Below are 24391 nucleotides of genomic sequence, written 5' to 3'. Positions count from 1 at the left end.
AACTAATATCATGTAATGTACCCAATGCTTGACTCCGAATTTCTATCCCAATTATGTATTTCATGCTTCGTGATAACCCAGAACCCCGCAGCTCGTTAATCTTTACTAATGTTTTATGGCCCGTTTAGATTCGGCCTCTCGATAGCTGATTTTCTTCTCTTAGCTGCAAGCCTGCGCTACCTGCAACAGTGGTCTTTGGTTCCTGAGCGCAACTCATTCCGCCTTGGGTGCCATAACAGCCCAAACACCCCAACGGCTCTCTAGTCTTCAGCCGTCTCCATTGTTTCATCATCCTCAGTTTTCACTTTCACTGCCTTCTCATCCACAGGCTCCTCTTTATTAGGCGCCTCTTTCTCTTTCTCCTTCCCACCATCCTCCTTCTCCTCCTTCTCATCCTCCTTCTCCTCACCATCCTCCTTCTCCTCACCATCCTCCTTCTCCTCACCATCTTCTTCCTCCCCTTCACTCTCAATCTCGCTCCCCAGCGCACTATCCCTCGGCTCCAACTCATCCGCATCCTCCAGCATCGCCCTCGTCTTAATATGCGGCAGCGCAATATCACACACCCGCTCCTTCGTCAACAGATCATCAATAAACTCATCCATATGCGTCAGCCTCCACCCGCCCATCCCCCTCACCCTCAGCTTCCGATAATCCGTCATCAGCGGCTCCAGCGTCTTGAAGATATCCACGGCGTTCCACGTCAACCGGATATAGAACGCCGCGAGCGCGCGCAAGTACTTGAACTCGTCGTCGTGCAGATACGCCAGCACGATCTCGCGCTCCGGGTGCAGCTGCAGCAGCTTGAACGCGAGGCAGAGGAACGGCGTGGGCTTCTGGTTTGAGTATTGGCCGCCGATGTATGTGAGTTCTACGGCGCGGTCGAGGAGCGTTGCGGCTGTGGGGTGTTAGTTTGGGGTGTTAGTTTGGGGTGCGGGAGTGCGAGCGCGCATAGGGAGGGGGAATTACCGTTGAGACCGAAGGCTTGCTCTTTCCAGTAGAGGCTCTCGAAGATGCGTTCGCGGATGATCTTCTCGACGAGGAGGAGGGGGTTGACGCCGTGGACGGTGGCGCCGGTGTATAGTCCTCGACTATCCAGCATGGACTTTGCGTCTGCTTGGTGCGCCATTGTGAATTTATTTGCGGTCGGAGCTATGGAATTACTGGATTACTGGTATAATCGCGGATTGTAGAATCGCGGGTTTGCGAGGCTCTTGAGACCTGGCTGGGGAGCTTGTTTTAGGGCGTGCCGGGTAACTAGCGTGGGTCAATGATTGCGCGGTAGGTTCTGGGTGCTGATGTTAGTATCCTTGAAATTGAGTGGGTTCATGATTATATTGAGTAATCGACACTCAAAAAAGGCTTTTCTGGGTATCTAAGGGACCTCCCGGGTCATCAGGAAGTTTATCAAATACCCGGAGCATATATATTAGAAGCAGCTAGTAAGAGGAGTTCCAGCAAGGATATATTAGACACGTACACTCAAAAGGAAATAGTTCGGTGCCCGGTTTTTCATCATCCCAAGCACTTCGAATCCGGAAAGAATGATTTTAATTGGGGCTGGGTTATATTATAAACGACCGAACGAGGTCTATATGGTCCGTTTCATATTAATATCCTAAGAAATATAAAAAAAAAACGGATACCGGGCTTACAGTAATACCCAGCCCTCGAGCTAATTTGGAGAATTACATTGCGGCAAAAGACCTTACTGGAAAACCGAAGTTCTAAACAACACTCATGGATATCTACCACCGTTACTGCTTCGTATGGCTAGAAGCTCCCCATATAGCTACAACTATGGTCAAGCTCACTAGAGTACACAGAAAGACTACTTTAGTATTTCCTTAACTTGAATTTAGATCGAGTCAAAAGCTGAGAGTCTCACGAATACACATCTACAGCGGTCTATTACTATAAAGATAAAAGGGCTTCTAGCTATCAACTACATACATATCAGCTTCTAAACATAGTGTTTCCTGGCACCGACAATATCTATTTTGTGGAAACTGTGCATCATATCTCAACAACACAGTCGTCTTTGTTTTATAAAAATACAGAGATCGGAGAAACATAGTCTAAGGGCCTAGGGCCCGTTTGGTTACACATTGGCGGGCAAATTTGCGTTGCAACAGATATTTTTTGCATAACTCTGTTTTCACGAAATCCTTTGTGTTCGGGGTGCGAAAACCCCACCAAATTCACAATCCGAACTCCATTTTGAAAAGATATCTGTTTATACTTAAGCTTGCGTAACGGAGCCGTTGCCAGACGGAGTTTTGAAACGCCAAAAAAAAAAAAAAAACCAAACGGGCCGTAAGTTACTAGCGATATCTCTGTGAGGAAGGGCTTCGCAACTACATCCCATAGCTGAAGAAAAAATTAAAACAAAAAACAGGCTCCGGGGGGAATCAAACCCCATCTCCATGGCAAACGTCCTACTGATACCCAGGCAGGCGCATTATTAACTATGCTACCGAAGCTACTGTTGATACAGTGGGTGCTGGAGTGGATTGTAAAGATCTCTTTCCCGCCGTTAATTGCAGATAAGAGAGATGACGAGAACTGTGAGCAAAGATCACTCACCCTCTTCATAATCACGTACAACATCTTGATCATTTATCAATGACTTTAGATAAAGGGGGAAAGGTTTTAATTGGTGACTTGTGGCATTAAATAGCTTTTTACAGGATCCCTCCAACCTATTCAGTCTCATCAATACTTATGGGAGAGGTTATCTCCCCAATAGATGGTTGCACTTGCTACTGGAAAAACGGTAGCCTTCCGACCCCCTACCACTACAATACAGTAGTGGGGTTATCGACCGTGCATTATGAGCTAATCCATACCACTTATCCCTTTGGATGCCATTAGGCTACCGGCTTCTAAGATATCATATGTTGCCTGAAAGAAACAGTGCTTAATAATGGCTTGGATTTCGTGCCTGGTCCCATGGAAAGCTTCTTCACAGACCATCACTCGTTTCACAAACCCTAACCCACCCAGCTAAATATACCAGATGTATCACTGATCAAGACAGATTGTACTTCAAGTAGAGGAGCGATTCTATCTCAAACCGCTTATAGTGCCAAGATTCTTGCCACCCCTAAGAACGGACGTGGCCTATAGATAAAACGCAACACCAACACTCGAGCTTGTTGTGTAGGTTTGGAGTATAAACACATCAATCCGGCCCTATACATATATTGTACGTCATACCCGGGCCTCTGCTCATTGATTATGGATTATCAGTTCTCCAGAATACCAAAGAACACTAGAAGAGGGAATAGAGGTAACTATCGGTCAAGTTCAGGATCGTATTCTTCAGGCGCCGGCTATTCTGTAGCTACCGGTACCCATTTGGAGAAAACTAGTTCGAGAACCGTCCTACTCGAGAAGGAAGACGATGACGATGACGATGACGATAAATACCCCAATGATCAACGGGATGGGGCTTGGGGGGGTTCTTCACGACATGTCACGATTCGAGAAGAGGGAGACTCAGAGAAAAGTCCTCAGGACTTGGAGAGTGTTAAGGTGATTTCGCCAAGTGAGGAATGCGTACATCATGTGGACGATACTGGAAGAAGTGAGAGTGCGAGTCTTATGCCTTCCGAATTCCCCGAGTATTCAATTGAATGACGGACTTACTGAGTTTTATAGCTGCAAGTGTTTACGCGCGCTCCCCTTCTGTTGGTATTGAGAGTTAGTATTTTAACCATCCAGCACAATTAGAGGAGTATTTTACTAATGATGGTCTAACAGCGTCGAGTATTTACTCACTGGATCTTCCGACCATCATGTCCGACCAAAATGAGTTCGCGCTCTACCCTAGATTTGGAAAGCTCAACTGTCTAAACCTCCTTCACCTGCAACAGCATCTCTTTGATCTCGAACAACAGCTCGAGGATCTGAACCTAGAGGAACTCAAGAGTATGGAAGAGGAAGACCTTATTGATAACGTGAGGGATGCCTTGGAGGAAACCGAAACGTCCGGTATAAGGCGCCGACAACAATCAAGGGTATCGAGAGCATCCTATAGCTCCAACCTCTCGGTTAGAAGTGCTCGATATGGGGGGTCCAGCTCTCAAGAGAAAGCCGATAGAGAACATGAAGGTTGTAAGTCGCAAGGCCATATTCTTCGGATACCTCGCTCTCAAGAGGGGCAGACAAAGGACCTGCCAATAAGTTTGAGGAGGTGCAAGTTGATGGGAGAAGTGGAGATGACATTAGGAGCTTATAGTGCGTATCTTTCGTTTGATGAATACAAGTATAATCTACGTATCGTCCTTTACTGAATGTTCTCGCTTTGAGACCAGACCGAGCCCTTTTGAGTTATTCCCAATTACTTAACCTTCCTAGCGCATCTACGCGGGATAGACGGGCGCTTAAGGACTGGCTTCAGCGTGCCGATGACCCTCTTGCCAGAAATTCGGATTCGCTTCGATTCCTAGATGAGGATTCTGCTGATGTGATAGCACTTTGTGCTCGCGATTCAGATATTTTGGAAAACTTTTTCCAATCTCGTCTACTCCGTATACTCGAAAACTGGTCGGTCTGGACTTTCGTATTCCCGTCCATTCGGGGGGCAGTGGCTACAATCAGGCCAACAATCCAATCACGTGCAACCCTCGAGTTCCTGAGGTTTTTTATCTCCTTGGGTGGAGCAGTGCTGATTGTTGCGCCGGTTGTTGTTCTTTATTTTACAAGGTCGGAATGGGGTAGATTGATGATTATTTGTGTGTGTACCATTGTATTTGCCATTCTGATGCACATGTTTACAGCTTCAGACAAGAAGGAGGTGCTTATGGCAACTACTGGGTATACAGCTGTGCTGGTGGTGTTTGTTGGGTCTGATGCATTTTCGGACGCAACGGTTCCAATGCCTGGCTGAAGGTTGTATGTGTTTGTGTTGAAGGTTTTGAGCTAAGCTGGATGTGTGCACTTGGGTGGTGCACGTTGCAGGCTGTTTTCTGTAGTTCTCTAGAGTCTCATCCAGATCGATCACGAATACGAATCGATATGAACCAAGAGACAAGTGATTGTATTATGAGGGGATGATGGTCTAGTCTAAGTGTTCTGTGATCGACTAATTCTAGTTCGCTTCTAGCTACGTTTCCTTCTTGTCTTCTGATTACGTTGCTTCTGCGGCTTAGCCACAAACCTGTGCCACAACGTAGGCCCGCAGGGCTTAAAGAACAGAGCTTTACTTGCTGAGAAATAAAGTTCGATAGGGAGCGCATGCAACCAACCTGTCGGTGTAGAAATCAAGGCATGCTCACGTCTTAAATATTAGAGGTCCCCGAGGCAGTACTTACGATCCAAAGCCGTAACGTATCACAAAGAGCAACGTCATGCAAGATTAGTTTAATGAGAAAATTCAACTTTCGAGACGGAGCCAGCTGAAGCTAAACCATAGAAATCGTACTGAAGAATGTACATGTATCTGTGGGAAGCTGTCAATTCGTTCGCCGATCCAATCCCAAGAAGGTAAATACATATGCCATGCACGAACCATTTCCTAATGTAGGGATAGTCGCTCTTAAGCTTTCTTTCAGCCTCACAACCCAAAACCAACCCCACATTACAGGGCCCTACCCGTCACCCCCGAAGCCCACAGCTATATAAAAAGGGAAGGATAGCTACAGAGCTCGGATGTCAGCACCGTTTACAAATCTATACCATCTACGGAAGGTAGCAGAGGTAAGGGAAGCTCAGATTCTAGTAGAGGAAATAGGTTTTGATAAACCGGCTTCATTCTAGAGCGCTGCGAAGCCATGTATGGTGTGCTATAAGCCTACGACGAGCGTCCTTGTGACGCCGGATAAGAAGGTTTGTTGGTGAATTGATAGCCCTGACAAGGACTTTATTAATGGGATTGGCAGGACTTCTTCTATGTCTGCCCTAGCCACACGAAGGATCGCGGATTTGCGTCTGCAGTTGTGGACCCAGAGCCCACGCCCGAGGAGCTGGATAGGAAGCGCAAGGAAGCTGAGGAGAGGATGCTAGCCGAAGAGATTGAGAGGGTGAAGAAGGAGTACGAGGAGAATCAAAGGAAGAAGAAAGAGAAGGATGAAGGCGAGAAAGAGAAAGAGAAAGAGAAGGACGAGGAGAAGGATAAGAAAGAAAATGAGGAGAAGGAGAAGGGGAAAGGTAAAAAAGAAACCTCGCCCCCCGTCGAACCTAAAAAGGCTGAGGAGCCTAGGATATTCACATTGCACAAGTGAGAACTCCCGCCTCTTCCATAAAATCAAAGCTTGGAGAGCTTGCTAACTCCCGTCTTCTGTAGGACCATATTTGATTCTAGGATGCGACGATGGAAGCAGCAGCAGATTTCGAAGCTGAATCAGGAGAGGCTTAGGTCTAGTGCGTTTCCATCGGTTCCTAAGGGTGACCCGGTATAGATAAATTATATCATATCATGGAGGGTTTATGTGTGCTTTGTTCCTGTTCTTAGATGCATGCATCCATTAGACATGGCGAGTTGTGGTTGACGATTGTTTCGATGGTGGATTGACTTATGTGAGAGCGATACAATACCTAGCATACATGTACTTATGGCCAATATAATTCAGAAAGTTCTCCCGGCGAGGAAGGTACTTGCAGGTAAATACAAACAGGGCGGAAGAAAGACGCTATATGTGGTTTATACAACGAGTGATCACCAATGACCTAGAATAAGGGTCGTATCTAAACGGACAAGGACTTATTGATATATACTTTCAAGCTTCCAGTTGAATGGAGCTTGATAATAATATTTGCCAAAAATAAACTAACTAATGATCCTACTGGGATAGCTCTAGGAATTTCTCCCCAGACGGAATCCAAACCGATCAAGCAGGATATCCAGAAACAGAACAAGTCCATTAAATGTCAGATCCCATGCACTCCCATCCCGCGCAACCAAGAGAAAAAAATGCATTCCCAATCCCGTACCACCCATGCCGAAAACCTGTTGAAAGAACACCGATTATATATCAAAATATCTGCATCTGTATTAACACAGCCCCCAACTTCATCTTACCCCCTATCAACCTTCCAATAGCTTCTTTTGTACCATTTCGGTGGTACCCACCCCACAGAAAACCTCTTTCCAGTAGATCCCCATCTCGAACACTTTCAGCTTCGCACCGATACGGAAGTACTCCCATAGGGCCGAAACCCACCGGATGATGTTCTCCACTCTCAGCAAACCGCCGTGCTTCTCAATTTCCTCGCGGGCTTCTTCATAAACAGCTCTCGAGCAATATCTCGCAAGGATCATGAACGTTCTTTCTGGACCGCGACCAGTTTGGAGCCCCTCATCAAGCGAACGGGTAAGATCATTTGTTTTCAGGATGAGCAGAATAACCGACGGGACATTGGCGAGTAGTTGGATTAGTTGTTCCAAAAGACCCTCAGTCATAGCTAAATCGTAAGTGTCAATGACCATTTCCCCATAAATCGACTTAAAGGGGAAAAAAACCTTGAGTAATCTGTTTCTTCTCTTCCTCATTTCGTGGAAGTGCAACTCCTTTTTGCAAAGCGGTAAAATCCCTCCCTGTGATAGCACTAGCAAATAACGGGAACTGTTCGTCTGTGATACCCGCAACTTCGTTCGCATACCTCCTCATATTCTTTTCATTTCCGTCAATCACAGCCAACCAGAGCTTTGCGTAAGATCTTCTCAGATCCATTGGTATTTCCCTATATAAGCCGTGATCATATAATATTATCTCAAACTTGCTCTTCCGCCATCCTCTCTTTGAAGGATCTGTAAGCCGGATTGCAAGGTTTCCCCCGTGTGGATCACAGTGCAGTGGTGCATTATTTCCAAATACCATTTCGTTGAAGATTCTGGCCAACGCAGCAGAAACCTCATCCCGAGAGATACCATTGCTGTCTAGCCATTGTAGATCATCGAGGCGTTTTCCAGGAAGATATTCCATTACCAATATTCTTGGCTTTGCCCAAATCACTTTCTTCCAAGTTAGTATGTTTGATAATACCCCCGAATATCTTTACATCGCGAGATTAACCAACCTTTAGGAATAACCACGGGTGTATTTTTGACGTTCTTGAAATATTCTGTTACCCGGTGAATATTGCTGGCCTCTCTTTCAAAATCGAGTTCTTGAGGCAGACTGTAAAGATATATTTACTCGTAAGCATCCCTCCCCAAAAAAGGACCGCATCTGAAAAGGTATACCCACGATGCCTCCATCTCATCGCTGAGCCAGGTCAACGGATATTCCGGGAAGAACCACTTGATGTATTCGAATGAGAATCTCGTCAATTGCATATCGAGAGGGATCCATTCCGCCAATGATGGATGTTGTAGTTTTACCGCAACCCTAAAGTCCATTAGCATCAAAACCTACGTCCCATAAATGAAAAGCGCATGAAAACACACTCTTGGCCTGTCTCTCTCAATATCGCCCGGTGCACCTGAGCCAAAGATGCTGTCACAGAACTCAGTTTTTATAGCTCGAAAAAGTAATGACTGGGTTTTCCGTACCGGCTCCTAGGGGGACTGGGTCAAAGGTTGAGAAGAGTTCTGGTATTGAGTGACCGGTGTCTTCCAGAATCATCTAACCATCCAAATCAGCACAAACTATCATTTCCAAGGCCTTAGTCATCCGCAATTTCTTACTTTTTCAATACTTTCCATACTAGAAACTGGGCAACGATCTTGTAGAGGAATAAAGGTTTCCTGACCAGTCATTAGAAAATAGCTTTCCGGTTTCTGAACAAAACAGTCTTACAGTCCACTCCACCGGTAGAAGATATCCCATGGCAGCCAGATGCTGTCCGAGCTTGATGAATATCGAGCCATTCTTCTCGAGTACCTTGTAGGTTCTATACCAATTGAGTTAATTCCATATCACGAGAGGTATTTCCGGTGAAATTTTGGAACCGCCGGAAAAGTGAAACATTGACCCCACCTTTCGGCACACCGTTTATGGCATTTCGAGAGCACTGTTTCATTATCCGGGTCACTATCAAGGATCCTCAAAGCAACTCGATAACTACCAATCAATTAGCTCAAATCCCGCGGGAAAATCAACAGGAAGAAATCATACTCATTTATGCACAGCGCCAACGCACTGGCGACCCGACCCGCCCTTTCCACAGCAGCAACCGCATGCCCCACATCTGTCACGAGCCCGAAGACCGCCGCCCCTACTATCGTACCTCCGAGGACGCCCAATACTATTTTGCCACTTCGACGAGGGGTAGCTTTTGTTCCCGTCCTAATAGCTTGGAAGGTTGAAGGTTTCCGTAGAGATGAGAGACATCGTCGGCATGTCCATGAGGTAGAGTTGAAGGCAGGGAATATCGTATTCTGATTCCGGAGGAGGAGACCACGGGATGGGATTAAGGCACGCATGACCGGAAAGCAATTGTCGAAAGATGAGAGAGGACGGAAGCTATCATACAGGCGATAGATGGACCTAATTATATTGATAGCAGGCGGGGAAGAGGGAAAGCCCAGTCTGGACGACGTGGTCTTGAGTTATCGGCGGGTGAGACTCGGAGAGTGTTGAGAGCAGGGTTAGGGTCACGAGCCAATTTTTTGCTGGCAGTTCATGAGCTGCAAGAGTCGTCGTAGGGATTAGTACGGTTGAAGTTAGGCAGAGCCTCAACAACCACGTCGAGTTCCTGCGTTTCCCTGCACTGCTTGACCACATGGATATGACAAACGGAATTTGAAGCTGGGCTTGCTGCTGCAGTAAAATTAGAAACAACTACAGAGCTCGTTGTTTCCTTGCATTCCTCGAAAAAACGGTTCAGGTCATGGCTGCTTAAAAAACAAAACTGCACTCGAGGTTTTGGATTACAATTTGCGACCTTCTGGTGACAAGTCGGATTCCGAAGCGAAGGTCTCAGCAGCTCGGCTTTCATAACCTGGCTGGACCATTATTACCACCGCAAAACTAGTACGTTTTTAGCCCGGTGCCGTGGGAAACTGAGAAATGGTCATTTACATACACACACGGTTGTGAATAGACCTGGCTGTGAATAACACCCGTGGCTTTGTGTGGCAGAATGTCTATTGGGGAATTAGCAAGTCGATCCGCTATCCATTTGTAACCTTAAGCCTACGAAAGCTACATGTATTTAGAAAAGGATTTACCCTTCATTTATAGTTGTCCCTACTAGTGAAAGCTGACTACCCCTTTTGTAGAGAGTGTGCTGAGAGTACGTTCGCTTGTTTGACTCACACTTAATCTAGTAGCTTCAGGCATTCTTTCCTTCCTTCATGATGGTTCACTATATCCATTACAAGCACCAACTGCATCCCTTAAAGCAAACTCTGGGACGTACTCTAGGGGAATGGGTATTTGCTTTTTTCAGCAGGCTTCTGGCCAACCAGTACCCGTCCTTTGCGAAATAATTCATCCCAATCTTGAGATATCTCAGTTCCCATCATTTTATTGGCGTTTAACGACCCCCGCTTCTGAAGTGCATATATGGTCTTCGTGGGCCTAGATCGCCTAAGGCGGGGTTATTCGAGAGGAGAGAGCATCCGCGCGCGTAAAAAGTATAGGGCCGTAGACGTGCCTTATCACCTTGAGAAATATACGTACATGTATGTATGTCTGAAATTGATCATATATGAATTCGCCTAAACAAGCCTGGTGGTGCATTTCTGTAGCCAAGGGAGTAGACGCCTGTTGCTTTCGATTGATGGGACTTTACATGGAAAGCAAAACTGACTGAAATAGTGGTGAACCTTCGGCGTTCCAGTATTTTGTCATCCACAGCATACACCCTTAGACGTATTTTTTCAATGATTTAGAATTTGAATTCTACAATACATCTGTATTGAACGCCAAGCCAAACGAGTGATCGGATATGTACCTATAAAGCATCGATGGTAACTGGGGGGGACTGCAGGTCTCTTGCTGATAGAAATAAGAAACAAAACCAGAATTAAGGTAAGATAACAGGAAGAGAAGACGGCATATATAATGTGTTGAAGCCGAGATGAAAGTAGGGCTTACGGATGACATCCAGATGTTTGATATTTTTGATAACCCCGCTAGTAGTACATCGACTGTACCTCCTTATACTCAGCAGAGAGCAAAGCAAGAAATTATGTCTGCTGCCCATTTTTAAAACCCCTGCAGCTTCTATATCCCCTCTAAACCCGCGAAGGGACCCCATGACCCCGTTCACAAAAGATATAAACACCGGACCCATATTTTTATATATATACAGACCTCTACGCCACAGCCACTGGCTGCTCTTCGGCCTCAGCATCAGCAACTGGTGCCTCCGGCTCCTCTTCAAAGTCAGACACAGTAAAGGTACTCCTGCCCCGTCTCTTGATGATATCAGCCGTAGCCACCTCTTTCCACATCTCAAGAGCCTTCTGCTCCATCTCGATACCGATCTCGAGGTACGGCTTCCCGAACTGAGCGCCCACAGCCAAGGCCTCTTCCGCCGCAACACGGCGCTCAATGTCCTGCTTCATACGCAGGTCGTAGAATTCCCTACGGGCACGGTCGTAGGCATCGGTCTCCCCAAGCTCCTCGTTCTCCATCAACCACATCTGTCGCTGGACAACACTAGACGCAACCATCAGCACCAGCAAACCACTGACAGATAGCATGCTAGGAAACCAACCTTTCACCATCCAGCTGCTTGCCCGGCTGCTCAATCTTGCTCCAGTCATAATGCTTATGATCGTTTCCGTCGTTCTCCACCAAGATCCTCGGCCTAGCCAGCTCCCACGGGTGGTCCTTGAAGAATTGCGCTCGCAGCTTGTCCTCGGGATACTCAATCTTCTGGGGCATGAACATTCCTTTCGGCTTGTGTCTCTTTGTCCATGGCTTGTGGTCCTTCTGTTGCACCGGGAGCGGGCGGACAAGTGACGTTGTGGGCGGTATCGAGCCGACAATCCGATACCACGCCGGCTCCTCCCGCAACCGTCCAGTCTCGAGGCGGCGAGAGGCGGTCAGGTGTACCCGTATGGGGCGCAGTCGTTTGATTGTGTTCATTGGGGCGTTCCGGTGTGAGCGGAGGGTGTTTCGGGGATCTCTGGGTGGACAATTCCGGGGTAGTCGCCGGGGGGTCGAGTTTGGTTGTTTGGTGGGCTTGGGGAAAACTTTGGTGGGTTACCGTGGGGTGGTGATGGCATGTGCGTCAGTAGCGTATATGTGGGAATGGGTGGTTCTGGGGACAACTCCGGGGGTGTCGCGTTGTAAATTCTCACCGCCGGTAGTTACTATTCACAGATTCGGGTTTTCTATTATATTCGTAGATTTCATTTGAGTAAAGTGGAAAACCGGAACACCGTAAAGAATTATAACTATGGTACAACTGCTAAAGAAAGCGACACATTCAAGAATACTCCCTTATCAAATCCGTATCCAGCCCCATGGAAGGAAGATAACCTCCATGCCTATTCTTACTTTGCTGCAGTAGCCTCCACGACGTCCTGTTTATCGTCAAACTGCTTCCTGGCATCGGCGATAACTTTCGCCATGACCAGAAGCTCCTCAACACGGCCCAACTTCTTCGGATCGCGTCGTAGAGCAAACTTGAAGTCGTCGACCTTGATCTTATTTCGTCGAGCCTGTGAGGCCATGCGCGCTGCGTCGTGACACTGCGTAGAAGAGCTGGTTAGTTTAAGCTGCTGCGGAAGTTCGAGCACTGTAGGTAAATACCATATCGACAATGTAGCTGCGAGCGCGAATGGTTAGCTATGCTATCTAGGCTGAGCTCAGGGGGAAGGTTCGTATAAATAACACACTCAGTGACAATCTCATCAAGGACATTAACACTCTCTTGGAGTGGCTCTTGGTCATCGCCGAAAGCGTACATCAGCGACCTAACTACATCACCCCCAAGGTGACTGTCAGTACAATATCACAGCGAAGTAGTATTCCGAGGGCAGTAGACGAACTCTCTTTAGCGAAAAGGTGCTGGCGTCTACTGCGCGGGCGCGAGCGGGAGATTCCAGCATCCGTGGCCATGGTTTTTGAAGATTGATGTTTAGGATGAGCCCTCTTCTGCGTCGACTGTTCAGGACGCTCCATGGTTCAATGGAATCTGGGTTAGGTGGCGGTATCTGTGGCGGTGATGCTACAGTGTGGCGTCGGTATGTTCCTAGCTTCAAAGCTCTGACGTTGGTTGAAACCACGATTCAATTTACCACCAGTGCCCCACGACTCCCGCTCTCACATTCAACCCTCCAAGTCTACTTACATACGAGCCCCACAATGGTGAGTTATCCCAGAATTCCTCTGCAATAGCTCCAGCTAACTAACCGCCCTTATCTACGTAGTCTGCTCTCTTCCACTTTGACGCGCTCCTTCTAGTTATCCTGCTCCTTGTGTGCACATGCACCTATGTGCGCGCCACTGTGCCGGGCATGGTAGACTCACGGAAGGATAAGAACATGTAGGACCCTCCCGTTTCCCCACACACCCCTGCTGGCTAATATACGGTAGGCTGATGAGCGATTGGTAGCTTCTTTGGCATGTTTTGGAAGTTTGCCCGTATCGGAGAGCGATTGTCGCCATATGTTAGCTTGTGCTGCATTATTATGGCTGTAAGTTCTTACCAGGAGCTTTGCACTTGGAGTCGGCTCTCGTTATAAGAACTGGTCAGCGGCGGAAAGCCGGTATCCTGCAAGATAGAAACCCTCATAAAGTTTAAATACTCTTATGGGGCGTCTTTATAGCGAGAGTCGACTTCCGGGAGTGAGTTAGTTCGGAACACATGCTAACATGTTAGCGATATAGGTTGTGACATTTGTTTCATAAAACGGATAGATACACAGGTCAAGACGGAGGAGGATGGGGACGAATTTTTGTTTGTATTACTGCTCTGTGTTGGATTGTTTTTATCGGGCGTCCAAATGCATTTTTTCTTTCTTTCTTTCTAATTATTATTGTCCTTTCCCGCGCGCATAGATTATTGATACCACATACATTTCAACAAAAGTGGTTGAGTTTAGGCGCATGAGTGCAGGTCCTGCCGGCGCCATGAGCGGTCCATGATCTCTATTGAATAAAGCCTTGGTGTAAGCTCTGCACACACGTGGGCCGTGGAGCTTCGTCATTGATAGACTGCATCACCGTGGCTAGGAAGCGTTTCTATCAGCTGGTTTTTAAATCATGCATCTGAGATAAAGAGGATTAAGAGGTACTCAATGGACAAAAACGGATTTGTAGGCAGCCAAGGCCAGAGAGAAAAGTAACTTTCCCAGGGCTGTGGGCTTCTAGATCTATCTCAACCTCAAATGCCTGTATCTTGAAAATCCAATTAAGCCGTAGTTGAGCCATCGAACCTACTTCTGTAGCTTGTGGGATTATAGCTTAATTTTTTTTCCTGTGCATGTGCCATGCAACATATTCCGGTGCTGTAAACTTGTTAAATGAGACCCTTTGTCAAGACAAGAACCAAGTCTCTTGCCTTCTCCTCCTGAGTTTTTCAGCAGTTTTGGCTAACATGACGGTCACCAGGGAGCCTGCAGAATCAGAATCAAGAATCTTTATGCTGCAGTGGCCATCCAGAGCCTTCTCACCACTACGCATGGACGATGATCATCAAGAGAAATACCAATGATATCTCGACCACCTTCCATTAATATCTAAAATACAAAAAGCAAACTTTTATCTATCACGGCCTCCTCTCCTCCTACACAAACTCAAAGGTGTCGCCCACATCCGTACACATCACGCCCACCCGCTTCGACCCCACCACCCTCTCCAACCTCAGCACATCCCACCGACTAAAGATCACCCTCACCCTACACGTCCCCGCCTCCGCCATCCCCTCCCTCACACTCCTGCCCAACCACCCACCTGTCACCTCGCGATAAAACCGCTCATTATCCGGCACCTGATAAAACACCACCTCCTTCGCCCCGGCCACCTCATACCTCCGGAAATGGTGTGCCCGCCCGGTATACAGCAGAACCTTGAGCCTTCCCGTCCTGAAATGGCTCCTTGCCCGCGCAACAGCGCCCACCTCCGTCTCCTCGCTGATCACCCCAAAGTCGAGACCTAGGGTGTCCAAGTGATTCCGCACCCGCACAAAGTCGTAGTACGAGTTCACAAACACCACCGACCCCCCAGCGCTGCGCTGCAGCCCCGGGAGTACCATCGCTGTGAAGAACGTGAACCGCGCATTGGCATCTTGGGTCGGCGCGGGGGCGTCGAAGCGCATGAATGTTTGCCGTACCTGTAGCCCCAGGTCCGTCATGGTGCCCGCATACTCTGGCGCGGTCTTGACGCGGCCGGCGATGTTGCGCATGTGCGCTCCAAAGAGCGCGTTGAGTTCTGGCGTGAGGAAGGTTGCGGTCATGATTGTCTGCCGGATGAACTTTGCCTGCGAGTCGAGATACCAGGAGCGGACGCGGCCAAAGTCGCAGCCGTGGGCGTCCTTGGGGATAAGGTTGAGGTGCTTGAAGACATACTCAACATGCTCCCAGTTCTGCATGAGCAGGGCGTCGGCATGGTCGACGACCACAAGCTCGAGCGAGGAGAGGAAGTCGTAGTCGCGCTTCTTGTCCCCCTCGTTTCCGAGCACCATCCGTAGGCCGAGCGGGGAGGCGAGGATGATGTCGGAGGTGTAGAACTGCGAGAACAGCTTGACGGACTTGCGAGTGAACTTGAGGCCTATCCTGAAGAGGTCGTCATGGTTTCCGGAGAAGAGCTCGCGGAAGTCTGCCGGCTTCGTGGTGGGGATGCGCTCTTCCTCGGGAGGGAGGGTGAAGCTGTCGGTGAAGCGCTTCTTGTTCTCTTGCTGCTCCGACTGCGACAGCGCGAGTAGGGTGTTGACCACCTCCGCACAGGCGTTTCGAGTCGGCAAGAGGAAGAGGACCTTTGGCCGCGTGAAGCCCTGGTCCCGTAGCTCGAGGTCGGCGTCGTCCGTTGCGCGGGAGAGGCGTTCGTTGTTTTTGAGCACTCTGCTGCGGGTCTTGTAGATGTGGTTGAGCGCATGGACGCAGGCCAGGTTGCGGACGGCGGCGGCGTTGTCGGGCGTCCGCGAGGTGAAGAGAACGTCCTGGTTGGCAAAGATGTAGGGCGCGAGCGCCTGCTGCACCGGTGTGAACTCGCCATTGAGAGTCTCAAAGGGCGCTGTGAGCTTGTTCTTCAGGTTTACATCTGCGATGCTGTCGACCTTCTTGCCAGGCGCTGCTTGCGACCCGGCGGGGGCGCTGAAGACCAGCTTCCCGCTGAGCGCAGGGTGCGTGAGCTTCTTGATCTCCCAGCTGTTTGCCTCCGCGGCCTTCGTGCGCGCAAGATACCAGGGCGTTGGGGTTGCAAAATGGGACTCGAAGGGGTCGGACTGGTCCTCATCGTCACTATCCCCCTCATTCTGCTCCTCCGGAACCTCTTCCTCTTCCTCTGCGCCCTCTTCGTCCACAGGCGCCCACTCCTCTTCCGGATCCTCCTCTTCCACGACGTGCTGAGTTTTCCGGCGCTTTGCGTCCCGTGTATCTTTAGACTTGCGACTCAACGTTAGGGACTGTAGTAGTACGTTATACGGCTTTGCGCTGGTATCTTCCGGCTCCTCCTCGTCCTCCGTGGAGAGGACATCGTCGTCTTCGGACTCGGACCCGGACTCGGACCCGGACCCGGGGGCATTATGGGCTGCGCCGGCTTCCTCGTCGGAGCTGGCTTCGTCTTCTGACGGCGCTGGGTGATTACTACCTTGCTGTTAGGATCAATTGCACTTATCGCATGAATCGATGCACTACTACTAACTCTCTAGGACGGTTCTCGAAACTGCGGATACCGCCTCGACCACCTCGACCACCTCGACCACCTCGACCTCTACCACCGCCGCGGCCCCGTGCGCCGCCTCGTCCTCTACTGTTGCCACCGCCTCGGCCGCCGAAGCTACTGCTGCTGCTGCCGCCGCGTCCACGTCCACGTCCTCGCTGTCCTGGTGGCATTGTGTGGTTGTAGGTGGGTTTGTATGTGTTTGAACTCAAGGTGAGGTGAGTTGCGAATGTGAATAAAATAAATAAAATTTAGGCGCATGAGGCTCTGTGGATCCCTGCGTGTGCCAAGGCCCTGCACACCCCACTATCTTGGTGGGCGGGTCATGAGGTGTCACTCGGCTAAGAAGTGAGAGGCCGAGGGAAGCAATATATTAGATCATGATGCAAGTGTGAGTCTGTAAGGTGCAGTAGCTTAAGGATATGGGATTGAGGTATTCTGGGTCTGGTTGGGCATGGGATGCTGGTGTCGCGTGATGCGAGAAGAACTCTCGCCTGGACCCCCGGCGGCGGTTCAGAGCCCTCTGTCTGGCACTGCAATTGTATTGTATCTCGTATTCATAGCTCTCCTGAGGCTGTCTGGTATCTCTACGCATATATCTGCAATCGCCAATGGCTGTCCTGTCCCGAGTAATCATTCCAATGCATGCTGCCAATGATTACTCTGCCATCGTAATATCGTACGTGCTGCTGTCAAAGAAAGACCCGGGCCCGAGTGACTTATCAGATGCGATTACTCATCGCTCACTCTTTCTTTCTTATCGCAGTCCCGACACTCCCCCGTGCGCGCAGTCAACAATCCAATTCACTTTTCCCCACGCCCGCCGCCCCACATGCGAGCGCTGTCGAGTTGGTGAGTTCTTCTTCGAGCAGCGAGGGTTCCTGTGACGTCCCCTGCCCAGTGTTTTTGCCCTGCGCCTTGGAACAGTCCCGACCGACCGAGCGAGCATTCTCACAATTCCCATCTACTTACATATACCTACTTACATATCCCTTCCTCCCTCATCCCTTCTCGCCCCCCCTCCCCCTCCCCCACATTTTTTATCCCTTTCCCCCTTCCATCCCCCCCGCATCCGCTCCCCCGCTAATGCTGCGGAATTTCCCCACCGTTACCGACCGATTCCCGCACTGCTTTGTTGGGTGGAGGGCGGGTGGGAACTTGCCTGCTGCTGCTGCTGTCGTGTGCGTTGAGCGATAGAAGAGAGAAAGAGAAAGAAAGAAGAGAGAGGCAGCTGCGCAGAGTGAAGAGTGAAGAGAAGAGAGAAAGACTGTGTGTGTGAGGTGGGCTTTTTTTTAATATTGGTGTTGTGCGCCCATTCGTCTTTTGTCGGCACATTACTCTAATAACGATAACAATCAATAACTAAAATACTCTGCATCTTTTCCAGAAGGAGGAGCCAAATATCCAAATATATACATACCTAGTCCGGTGGTGGTTATCCTGCTACTAGCACTTCTACTACTGCTTCTACTGCTTCTACTACTTCTGCAACTATTACTACTATTCTGCTGCTGCTGATACTACTGCTTCTGCTATATTGCTGCTGCAATTAAATACTACAATACTGCAATACCACAATACCACAATACAATTCGCTGCCACCACCAGTACTGTTCCCATTACACCAACTGTCAGTACGTCCCGGTGCCTTACTCGTGATACCGGCCACAGCTCCATTCTGCCGAATCCTACATATATACATACACGCCCGGCCTATTGCATTGCGTCCAGACACCCAGTCCACAGCAGCCTGCACCCATCCGTCCACCAGTCCGTCAGCCAGGAAACACCAGCAGCAGCACCGAGTCACCTCACCTCACACGACACCCATATCCCATATCCCCCACCATTAATACCACCGACGCAGTGACTCTCCCTCTACCACAAAAGAAAACTCACAATGTCACAACCCCCCACCCCCTCCACAACCTCCCCCGACAAGCCCCCCCACCCCGTACACCACATCTACCCCATCTTCGTCCCCGCCGACCTCTCCGACAACTTCATCCACGCCTTTGCCGGCGCAACCGCCGGCTTCGCCTCCGGCATCGCAACATGCCCGCTCGACGTCATCAAGACCAAGCTGCAAGCCCAGGGCGGCTGGTCGCGCATGGGGCCCGGCCCCGGGGAGGTGGTCTATCGCGGGCTCTTTGGAACAGCGAGCACGATATGGAAGGATGAGGGGTTTAGAGGGATGTATAGAGGGCTCGGACCGCTGATTCTGGGATATCTGCCGACGTGGATGGTGTATTTTACGGTGTACGAGAAGGCGAAGAAGTTTTTGGAGCCACGTGAGTTTTTATTCTAATTTTTTGGTTTTGGTGTTCTTTTTCTGGCATAGTGGGGGGGGGGGGGGGAGTTGGTTTGAGTGGGGAGGGAGGGAGAGGGGGTTATATTTGCCTTTATACTCGTATTTTTACTTGTTACTTCCGCTTTGGGTCTGCGGTTTTGCAGCTCTTCAATTGCGGTATTGGGGGTGCAATTGACCTATTCCTATGCCTCAATTACCCTAAATACTATTCCCGGTTTTCTCCTACCTCTGCGCCCACTTCCATCCCATTCCTCGTCTCTCCATACTCCCAATTGCCAATACCGGGCATCCATCCCCCACTACCTGCCCAACGATCATTTCCACTAACACCCCCAGAAATCGAGCGCACCTGGGTGACACACATCCTCTCCGCCATGACCGCTGGCGCCTCCTCCACAATCTGCACCAACCCCATCTGGGTCATCAAAACTCGGCTCATGTCGCAGCCCCCCGTCACCGCCAACTCCCCCGCCTCCCAACACTACACCTCGACCCTCGACGCCATGCGCAAAATGTACATGCACGAAGGCGTCCGCGCCTTCTACTCCGGCCTCGCCCCGGCACTCCTCGGGCTAACGCACGTGGCCGTGCAATTCCCGCTCTACGAGCAGTTCAAGAAGATGTTTACCACCGGCGCGGGGCAGGGCCAGAGCGGGCGCGGGAAGACGAGCGATTTCTGGGGGATCCTGGCCGCCAGCTGTCTGAGCAAGATATGCGCGAGCTCGGCCACGTATCCGCATGAAGTTGTGCGGACAAGGTTGCAGACGCAGCGGGTGCTGGGGGAGGCGGGGGGAGGAGGGAGGGGGAGGGTCAGGTATCGCGGGGTGATACAGAGCTTTGCGACGGTGTTTAGGGAGGAGGGACTGGGGGGTTTCTATGCGGGGATGGGGACGAATATGATTAGGGCGGTGCCCGCGAGTGCGATGACGTTGTTGACGTATGAGTGTGAGTTTGGTCTTGTCTTTCTTTCTTTTTCGGGGGTGCTTTGGGTTGGTGCGGGATCGCAGGTTGGGCGTTGTTGGAATCTCGGGGGCTAACGTATCCAACAGTCATGGTAGGACGGTTAACACGATACAAGGAACAAGGAATACTAGAACGGGATCGATTACTCGGCGAACAATCGCAGTCATCACGGTGATGTAGTTTTTGTTTGCCTCTTCGTTTTTTACTTTATTTTCTCTGTTCTCCTTCGATTCTCTTGATACACGAATACTAGCCCTGCCGGAGAGCGTGGTAAATCCCCAGATTATCGGTATATATCATGTCGTCTATTTGCCTGTGAATTGGAGATTGGAGGGAGGGAGGGCTAGCTAACTGGGGGGTTGTGCATGTAGTTACTTCTGCTTCTTGTTCGTCTTTTTATTCGTCTCTATTCTTCTTAGTTGGGCGTATATTCATTCCATTCTCATCATTCTTGCTTTCTTCTTTTTCTCCTTTCTATTTTGGGGATTTTGTAGCCTTTCTTCTTTTTTTTTTGTAATTGTGATGCGGGGATCCGGACGAGAGTAAAGACGACGAAAAAAACATCATGGGGATATATACACGGACTAGGTATTATAATGTAACAAACGCCACTATACACTTCCTTTTTTTTTTCCTTCTTCTTTTTCTCCTTTTTTTTTTGGTTTGGTTTCTGGTTTTTTTTGGTAGATGGAAAAGCACTCCTTCTTTTCTTCTCCTTCCTCTTTTTTTCATTCTGCGGTTGCGGTCAACTAGAGTAGACGGTCTCTTACAAGTCAAGTCACTTTGGTACTCTACGAGGTCGCATTACATAGGCCGAGTAATGACCAGTGATTCTACGTCCCCGCCCCATGCTACAAGCAAATGAAGAGAGAGAGAGTTGACGACCCTCCCATGCTTTTCCGGCAGAACCTCACTGACAAAACCCTGCTGGCTTGAGTTAAACTCTGGTAGAGAGAGCACATGTACCTGCATCACCGACCATTACCGGTGCGGGGTTTCCCGAGGCGCACATGCTGTGGTTGATGCAACGGCGGAATTAAGAGGGGAAGTTATAGTACACTGGAAATGCTGGCATGTGATGGGCCCTGGGATATTGGGTGGTGAGGAGCTGCTGCAGTCTGCAGTGTGTGGATCATTGGCTTTTGGGCTATTGCCATGTGAGCTTCGTAGGTTCCGGGGAAGGCATATATGTGTCTGTGGATAGGGAGAGTGAGTTGGTGTTTGGGCTGTAGAAAGGATCCCGAGGATGGGTCTGTAGTGCCGCAATGCGGGAGTGACTGGAGGGGGAAGGGCTGTAGACCGGCCGGCGCATTAGATAGAAGAAAGTTGCCCAGAAAAAATACACCAGACATCCAGAACCCATGTGAACATCTCAAAATACCCAGTTCGAACCAAGCCATACAAGAAGACCTCTCTTCTAGTTCCTCAACTATAGAAACACCGGTGTGGTGCAAAAACTATATACAAATCTCGAGCTCTCCGCCAGCCCATAAAACGCCAACATACATGTAGATATATAATGTTAGTTTTCTCAGCCAATCGCTCACATACACAAGTCCACACTCCTCTACGCGCTCCGCTCCAGGTCCAACATATCAAAAATAAACCCATTACTATTTCCTATATGCGCCTGTATAGTAACCTAGCCCAACAAAATCCTGCTCTAAACTATATTCTCTACCTGCTATCTCTCCCTAACCTCTCTTGTAGGTCCTCTACCAGCTCATAGGCAGGTTTAAATCGCGGCGTTGACTCTCCGCTCTTGTTCTCTAGTAACACTGGGTTGGGATGGGTATCGGTCGTTCCGCCTAGAGACGTGTAGCCCTTATCGTACAATGAGCAGTACGGTATCTCAAGCGCGCGCAGAAACTACGATCACCCGTCGGGTCAGCATGCCGTTATTGTCCAAGGATCAACCGAGACACTTTACGGGCGGGAAGACCCGCAGTGAGACAAATCAAATCCCACCCGCGCGGGGGTCCGAGAATCCCAACCGCACAACGGGAATGGGGGGAGTGGAAGAAAAGAAGACGGAGCTGAAGGGTTCTGTCAACTTACAGCCCAAACCTCCTGGTAGTGCCAATCAATTACCGGGTGCACTCTCATAAAGTCCGGCCAGCCATGATCCGTCCGGTCAAAATGTGTGAGGAACTCGCCGTGCGGGTCTGTCCGCCTCGTACCGACGAAGATGGCCTTCACGTTCTTGTTCTGCTCGAGGTATGTCTCGAATGCCTTCTTCATGGGGAGCGCATAACGAGCGAGGTCGAGGTGGTACGACGGCACGCAGATATCTACGAACTCATCGACTTCAGCGAATGGGTGCTGGGACATGACATAGACTGCGTTTAGGAGCGCTATTGAGCTCTTTGAGAGCGAGTTCTGGGAGAGTCCGGCAAGGAAGATTATTAGCAGTACGAGGCAATCTTTGCCACCGTTAAATGAGATGGCGAGTTCATCGAATCTGTGGGAAGCTTTAGTTGTCTGTATACGACTTGATGAGCGGCGAAGTCTGGAGAGGGCAAACGAACGAGTATCTCTGTAATGCTTCTTGGATGACCTGGAGGGATATCTTCGTCTGGTGCTGGACCTGCCGGAGGAGCTCAGTCTCAGGCGTGGACGCGAGGAAAGCAGAGATCTTGTCGTGGAGTTGCGAGCAGAGCTGGTGTAGTGATTCTTTGGATTGTTCAGCGCTCTTCACATGAGTGGTCACACCGTTCTGCTGGACCACATTCGGGGGAGGGTGGGGGGTTGTGGTGGTATCTTCTTTGTCGAGCATTATCACAGAACCTCTGGACATGATCATTGAGGCCGTGAATGTCGAGGTTCTGAGAAATTTGAGGATGTAATCTAGAAGAGGTGCGAGTGTAATGTATGTATTTGGCTAGGTGGTCTTTTTTGTAATAAGCTGGGGATGTATCGGTATCCACAACCACCACCATGCTGCTCTTGCTACCCCGCCGCCGCCGCCGCTTCAGCTTTACCTTTACAACCAGCTGGGTACATGCCTTACCACTGCCGAGAAGCGGGGATTGACTGATTGATTGAGATAGTGTCAGGTACGAGATCGATCTGGTCTCGGAGGCATCTTCTGTAGGTAGAGTAGCGGAAGTAATTGTTTTTTTTATTTCTATCTACACTGGGCTGCAAGCTTGCAATTGCCAGTTTCGTGATGTCTCTAAAAAAAATGCCTATTCGGGGAAATGGAGAGCTCACTTGGATGAAGGATGAGAACGAATGGGTAAATGGGGATGCTCCGCGGTCAGAAAACCTCTTCTAAAATCCCAGCCTGCATTTCTACAAGTATATATACTTACATAGCCATGGGATGCACACATAGATACTAGTAGTACTCAGGCATGAGTACTCTAGAGTACGTACAGTGCACTGCCACTTCAACACAACCCTGCGGAATTAAGAAAGAGAAGAAGAAACCAGAACATCACACCACACGTGCTACCCCGCGGATCCGCGCAATGCAGGTGTGCCCCCATCCCTCATCCCTTCCCTTGTATAAGAAGGGAAGTGCGAAAAGCTTGATGTCTGTCTGAATCGAGGAAATCGCTGTTTCTTCCTCGATTTCTGCTTTTATGTGCGCAAAATCACAACCGGGGATTCATAATCGAAGCTCTCGGGAAAATAGGACCCTGATTACCTACCTATTGTACCTACATGTAGGCAGATAGAGTATGTACCTGATCCAATGAGTAATTCTGCCTTCTAAAGAAGTTTCCTGGGATATGTTGCTTTTCTCTACAGCTGTCTGTTAGTACCTGCAGCTTTCCATTCCTGGGGCGGTTTTTTAGTAAAGTACTCTACCGCCGGCTGTTTGATTTCCCGCCAACATCGCTCATCCAGTCATCGTGGGAGAAGGCGAAGAAGCTCACGGCAGTGTGCGGATCACCCCTCGACGGAAGTTACATGGGGGAGTAGGAATTCACAAATAGGAGCCTGCATTTCATGTAAAACGTCGTGTGTTTTGCAAGGCTGTTGGTTACATATCGGTATGCCCCCATACTTAACAAGCCCGAGACAGGCAAGCAGCAGCAGGCAAGAATAGTAGACCAGGTAATCAGGCGGGAAGCATCATTACCCAGCGGGCCGTACATAGAGTACCTACATATGTAAAAACCTACATACATCCACAGCAAGCTTTCACCGCCATAAGCCAGCACCGGGTTTTCGCTCTCCTCCCCGCGTACCCGCCCTCTCCGCAAAAAGAATGAGCGCATGCCGCAGTTGTGTGTGATCTTGTGCTTGTGAACACTCACACGCTCACTCAGCTCCGTGAATGACTGTAACTGGTCGACTGCTGCTGCTCTTCTGTTTCAACACAGCTGCTGCCCTTTCTTCGTCTTTTTATACTTTTTGTGCTTGCTAGCTATTTTTTCCC

At 49.4% G+C, this 24391-nt stretch overlaps 9 protein-coding genes across 9 annotated transcripts; 3 read left to right on the top strand and 6 right to left on the bottom strand.

The window, feature by feature from the left end:
- Positions 1 to 260: 260 nt before the first annotated feature.
- H6S33_009492 (uncharacterized protein) lies at positions 261 to 1129 on the bottom strand (the record flags this gene model as incomplete). Its single annotated transcript, XM_044840893.1, has 2 exons — positions 261 to 898; positions 970 to 1129. The coding sequence occupies 2 exons, from the start codon at positions 1127 to 1129 to the stop codon at positions 261 to 263; spliced, it is 798 nt and encodes a 265-aa protein (XP_044698307.1).
- Positions 1130 to 3240: 2111 nt separating this feature from the next.
- On the top strand, positions 3241 to 4894 carry H6S33_009491 (uncharacterized protein; the record flags this gene model as incomplete). The annotated part of the gene is made up of 5 exons (XM_044840892.1): positions 3241 to 3595; positions 3664 to 3705; positions 3766 to 4242; positions 4320 to 4721; positions 4785 to 4894. The coding sequence occupies 5 exons, from the start codon at positions 3241 to 3243 to the stop codon at positions 4892 to 4894; spliced, it is 1386 nt and encodes a 461-aa protein (XP_044698306.1).
- Positions 4895 to 5655: 761 nt separating this feature from the next.
- H6S33_009490 (uncharacterized protein) lies at positions 5656 to 6404 on the top strand (the record flags this gene model as incomplete). The annotated part of the gene is made up of 4 exons (XM_044840891.1): positions 5656 to 5703; positions 5764 to 5832; positions 5886 to 6223; positions 6290 to 6404. The coding sequence occupies 4 exons, from the start codon at positions 5656 to 5658 to the stop codon at positions 6402 to 6404; spliced, it is 570 nt and encodes a 189-aa protein (XP_044698305.1).
- Positions 6405 to 7030: 626 nt separating this feature from the next.
- H6S33_009489 (uncharacterized protein) lies at positions 7031 to 9370 on the bottom strand (the record flags this gene model as incomplete). Its single annotated transcript, XM_044840890.1, has 10 exons — positions 7031 to 7407; positions 7466 to 7957; positions 8023 to 8123; positions 8193 to 8333; positions 8393 to 8441; positions 8498 to 8570; positions 8633 to 8692; positions 8745 to 8838; positions 8937 to 9008; positions 9063 to 9370. 10 exons carry the CDS (start codon positions 9368 to 9370, stop codon positions 7031 to 7033), a joined length of 1767 nt encoding a protein of 588 aa, XP_044698304.1.
- A 1839-nt stretch (positions 9371 to 11209) lies between these two features.
- H6S33_009488 (uncharacterized protein) lies at positions 11210 to 11987 on the bottom strand (the record flags this gene model as incomplete). The annotated part of the gene is made up of 2 exons (XM_044840889.1): positions 11210 to 11555; positions 11614 to 11987. The coding sequence occupies 2 exons, from the start codon at positions 11985 to 11987 to the stop codon at positions 11210 to 11212; spliced, it is 720 nt and encodes a 239-aa protein (XP_044698303.1).
- A 410-nt stretch (positions 11988 to 12397) lies between these two features.
- On the bottom strand, positions 12398 to 12965 carry H6S33_009487 (uncharacterized protein; the record flags this gene model as incomplete). The annotated part of the gene is made up of 4 exons (XM_044840888.1): positions 12398 to 12595; positions 12657 to 12672; positions 12743 to 12824; positions 12896 to 12965. The coding sequence occupies 4 exons, from the start codon at positions 12963 to 12965 to the stop codon at positions 12398 to 12400; spliced, it is 366 nt and encodes a 121-aa protein (XP_044698302.1).
- A 1669-nt stretch (positions 12966 to 14634) lies between these two features.
- On the bottom strand, positions 14635 to 16900 carry H6S33_009486 (uncharacterized protein; the record flags this gene model as incomplete). Its single annotated transcript, XM_044840887.1, has 2 exons — positions 14635 to 16651; positions 16710 to 16900. The coding sequence occupies 2 exons, from the start codon at positions 16898 to 16900 to the stop codon at positions 14635 to 14637; spliced, it is 2208 nt and encodes a 735-aa protein (XP_044698301.1).
- Positions 16901 to 18627: 1727 nt separating this feature from the next.
- H6S33_009485 (uncharacterized protein) lies at positions 18628 to 20176 on the top strand (the record flags this gene model as incomplete). Its single annotated transcript, XM_044840885.1, has 3 exons — positions 18628 to 19018; positions 19375 to 19983; positions 20088 to 20176. The coding sequence occupies 3 exons, from the start codon at positions 18628 to 18630 to the stop codon at positions 20174 to 20176; spliced, it is 1089 nt and encodes a 362-aa protein (XP_044698300.1).
- A 1502-nt stretch (positions 20177 to 21678) lies between these two features.
- On the bottom strand, positions 21679 to 22798 carry H6S33_009484 (uncharacterized protein; the record flags this gene model as incomplete). Its single annotated transcript, XM_044840884.1, has 3 exons — positions 21679 to 21870; positions 22060 to 22462; positions 22530 to 22798. The coding sequence occupies 3 exons, from the start codon at positions 22796 to 22798 to the stop codon at positions 21679 to 21681; spliced, it is 864 nt and encodes a 287-aa protein (XP_044698299.1).
- Positions 22799 to 24391: the final 1593 nt, after the last annotated feature.

Source organism: Morchella sextelata (assembly GCF_020137385.1).
Source record: "Morchella sextelata strain SCLS chromosome Unknown scls_3, whole genome shotgun sequence".
In the NCBI taxonomy this organism is placed as follows: Eukaryota; Fungi; Ascomycota; class Pezizomycetes; order Pezizales; family Morchellaceae; genus Morchella; species Morchella sextelata.
Note: the sequence above shows the minus strand (reverse complement) of the source record. Positions and strands in the feature narration are given on the sequence as shown.